Source organism: Chelonoidis abingdonii, chromosome 11, assembly GCF_003597395.2.
Source record: "Chelonoidis abingdonii isolate Lonesome George chromosome 11, CheloAbing_2.0, whole genome shotgun sequence".
In the NCBI taxonomy this organism is placed as follows: domain Eukaryota; kingdom Metazoa; phylum Chordata; order Testudines; family Testudinidae; genus Chelonoidis; species Chelonoidis abingdonii.
Window position 1 is genome coordinate 19,314,627 of NC_133779.1, and position 3,688 is coordinate 19,318,314.

The window sequence follows — 3,688 nt, forward strand, 5'->3', positions numbered from 1 at the left end:
GGGGAGTGGGGGCTGGTGGTTAGAGCAGGGGGGGCTGGGAACCGGACTCCTGGGTTCTCTCCCTGGAAGTGGGGGTCTCCCATTGGGGTGGATGCGGCTGCAGTCCTGTTCCTCTAGGCGATTCCCCCACCCAAATATCCAGTGCTGGGAGGTCCCTGCGATGCCCCCCCAACAGGAGACCCCAGACCTCACTTCTTCCAAAGAGACTTTATTAAACTGTCCAGCTCCGCCCCCTCATACCCTAGGGGGCTCCCCATTGGGTAGGGGCGTGGCCTTCAGCAAAGGAGGCGGGGCTCCCCCCCAGGGCAGGAGCCTGCCTCGGCCAATGAGGGGGCTGCGTTTGGGGGGGAGCCCCCTCCTCTGTCCTTCTCCTGCCCCCCCATTGCTGCCAGCTGCACCCCCGGGGGGGCTTCCCCGGCTCCCTGCCCTTGGGGACGGGTCTAGCTGTATCTCTGAGTCCTGGGGGTCCCCTCAGGGGGGTCCTCGCGCCCCCCGCCCCGGTCAATACGAGGCCACACAGACCATCTCATCGGCCAGCTCGTCCTCGGCCCACGAGCGGAGGGGCTCCTCGTCGCTGTACAGGGGGGCCCCCTCCCTGTCGCTGCCCAGGGGCCCCCCGGCCCCCCGCCCGCGGCTCAGCAGGTCGGAGGCGGCGCTCTCCATCTCGGCGATGGTCATGTGACAGGCGTCGGCGATCTCCCGCTTGGCAAAGGCCACGAACTTGGGGTCCCGGGCGTAGAGCCCCAGGCCCTCCGAGATCAGCACCTGGGGAGACGGGGGTCAGAGAGACGGAGGCGCCCGCCTGGCCCCCCAGCCAGCTGGTGCCCCTGGAGCGGATGGGCCCCATAACCCATTCCCGGCCCCCCAGAGCCAGCCGGCACCCCCTGTACCCCATTCCCAGCCCTCCAGAGCCAGCTGGGGCCCCCAGAGGGGACAGGGCCCATACCCCATTCCCAGCCCCCCAGCCAGCCGGGGCCCCCCAGAGGGGACGGGGCCCATACCCCATTGCCAGCCCCCCAGCCAGCCGGGGCCCCCCAGGGGGATGGGGCCCATACCCCATTCCCGGCCCCCCAGAGCCAGCCGGCGCCCCCCGGAGGGGACGGTCCCTGTACCCCATTCCTTGCCCCCCAGCTAGCCAGGGCCCCCTAGAGGGGACAGGCCCCGTACCCCATTCCCTGCCCCTCAGAGCCAGCCAGCGCCTGGTCCCCACCCCCCAGAGCCAGTCGGCGCTCCCCGGAGGGGACGGGCCCCATACCCCATTCCCTGCCCCCCAGAGCCAGGTGGCGTCCCCCGGAGGGGACGGGCCCTGTACCCCATTCCTTGCCCCCCAGCCAGCCGGGGCCCCCCGGAGGGGACAGGCCTCGTACCCCATTCCCTGCCCTCCCAGCTAGCCTGCGGCCCCCAGAAGGGATGGGCCCGTATCCCATTCCCTGTCCCCCAGAGCCAGCCGGCACCCCCTGGAGGGGATGGGCCCTGTACCCCATTCCCTGCCCCCCAGCCAGCCGGGGCCCCCCGGAGGGGACGGGCCCTGTACCCCATTCCCTGCCCCCCACAGCCAGCCAGCGCCCGGTCCCCACCCCCCAGAGCCAGCCTGCGCTCCCCGGAGGGGATGGGCCCCGTATCCCATTCCCTGCCCCCCAGAGCCAGCTGGCACCTCCCGTACCCGATTCCCTGCCCCCCAGAGCCAGCCAGCACACGGTCTTCCCCCCCCCCCTCCCTGCCAGCCTGCAGCCCCCAGAGGGGACAAGCCCCATACCCCATTCCCTGCCCCCCAGAGCCTGCCAGCCCCCAGTCCCCGGCCCCCCGTGAGCCTGCACCTGGTCCACGCACCCCAGAGCCAGCTGGCCCCCAGTCCCTGCCCCCCGCCAGCCAGCGCCCCCCAACTCACGGCTTCCACCAGGCTGTCAGCGCTGCCCCGCTGGTTGTGGTAGCTGGGACTGGGCATGTGGAGATGGGTGTAGGGGGGCCAGGGCAGGTCCGACTCATGGGCCCCCCAGCGGGTGCGGGAGCGGGGCGGGAGGCTCCAGCTGCTGCTCTTCTCCCCCCAGCCCCTGACCGTCAGCTCCCCCTCCTCCACCAGCAGCAGTGGGGCGTAGAGCAGCCTGCCCCGCTTGGGGGGCGCAGCCCAGGCCTGTGAGGAGTCCCCTGGAGGGCGGCTGGTGCTGTGCCAGGAGGCGGCGCTGCCGTAGCCCTGGGGGGCAGAGCGGGGTGAGGGAGGCTGTGGGGGGAGCACACACACACACACATGCCCTCCCCCCACGGGCATGCCCCCAGTCGCACCATCACATGTGCCAGTGCCCCATCACACGCACACGCACCCAGTCACACCATCGCTCACACACCTGTCGCACCACCACGTCCTATTGCACCATCACATGCACACACCCCGTCATACCATCACATGTCCCATTGCACCATCGCATGCACACACCCCTCCATCGCACACCCTACGCGCATAGTCACACCATCACATATCCAATCGCACGATCACATGCACATGCCCCCCCATTGCACCGTCATGGGCACTCAGCCCCCACTGCACCATCACATGTCCCATCGCACACACAAGCCCCCCCGTCACACCGTCATGGGCACTCAGCCCCCCATCGCACCATCACATGCCCTGTCGCACCATCGCACGCACACAGCCCACCATTGCACTACCACATGCACACATCACCATCACACTATTGCACAAACACGCCTCCCGTTGCACCATCATGACCACTCAGCCCCCTTTGCACCATCACATGCCCCATTGCACCATCACATGCACACGCCCTCTGTTGCACCATCACATGCACAAGTCCGTATTGTACCATTGCATGCACACAGCCTCCATTGCACTTCTGCATGCACATACCCCATGCTGCACCATCGCATGCACACATACCCCATCGCACCATTGCATGCACACACCCCATCGCACCATTGCACGAACATAGCTCCCCATTGCACTACAGCATGCACACACCCCACGCTGCACCATCGCATGCACACATACCCCGTCGCACCATCGCACAAACATGCCCCCTGTGGCACCATCACATGCGCGCACACCCCGCCGCACCATTGCATGCACACAGCCCTGTGGCTCAGCTCCACGTGCAGAGCGTCTGCCCTCTGGCTGTTATGGACACAGGCTGGAAGACGCCCCGTGGCACCAAAGGAGGTGCCCACCCCCCAGTGGGCGCTAGTGCCCATCTCCAGCAGGGCCAGCTCCAGCGTTTTTTGCCGCCTCAAGCTCCAAGACGCAGAGCACAACTGCCCGGAGTGCCAAACCCTAGAACTGTGCAGCCCCAAGCATGGGCTTGCTTTGCTAGTGCCTAGAGCCGGTCCTGGTCCCCAGCCACTGCCCAGCTGGGCACCGTGAATGAGAAAGAGCCACCCCGCACGCCTTCCACAGATCGTCCCGTCAGAGACCCCGGGTGTGCCGCCTCGTGCGAATAGCCGTGCGAGAGGCGGCCCCAGATGCAGGTCATGCACAGCCTGCCCCCCCGATACCTGGGAGTGGTGGCGCCGGGCCGGGGCGTTCTGGTGGTAGGTGCCCGGGATGGGCATGTCCTCACAGCTGCCCTGCCGCTGCAAACACTGCATGAGAAAGGGCGACTTCCGCCCTGGGGGGCCAACGGGGGGGCGTTACTCCCCAGCACCCTTAGCCCAAGCCCCACCCCCTCCCCCTCTGCCT

General features: G+C 68.2%; 1 protein-coding gene across 1 annotated transcript in view; it reads right to left on the reverse strand.

The window, feature by feature from the left end:
• Positions 1-298: 298 nt before the first annotated feature.
• Positions 299-3,688, reverse strand: part of CACNA1F (calcium voltage-gated channel subunit alpha1 F) — a 73,002-nt gene continuing 69,612 nt past the window's right edge. Inside the window, exons 31-33 of the mRNA XM_075071301.1 lie at positions 3,505-3,617; positions 1,889-2,191; positions 299-765 (exon numbers count right to left, since the gene is read on the reverse strand). Coding sequence (XP_074927402.1) covers positions 502-765; positions 1,889-2,191; positions 3,505-3,617 — 680 coding nt within the window. The 3' untranslated portion in view covers positions 299-501. The remainder of the gene's footprint in view (positions 766-1,888; positions 2,192-3,504; positions 3,618-3,688) is intronic.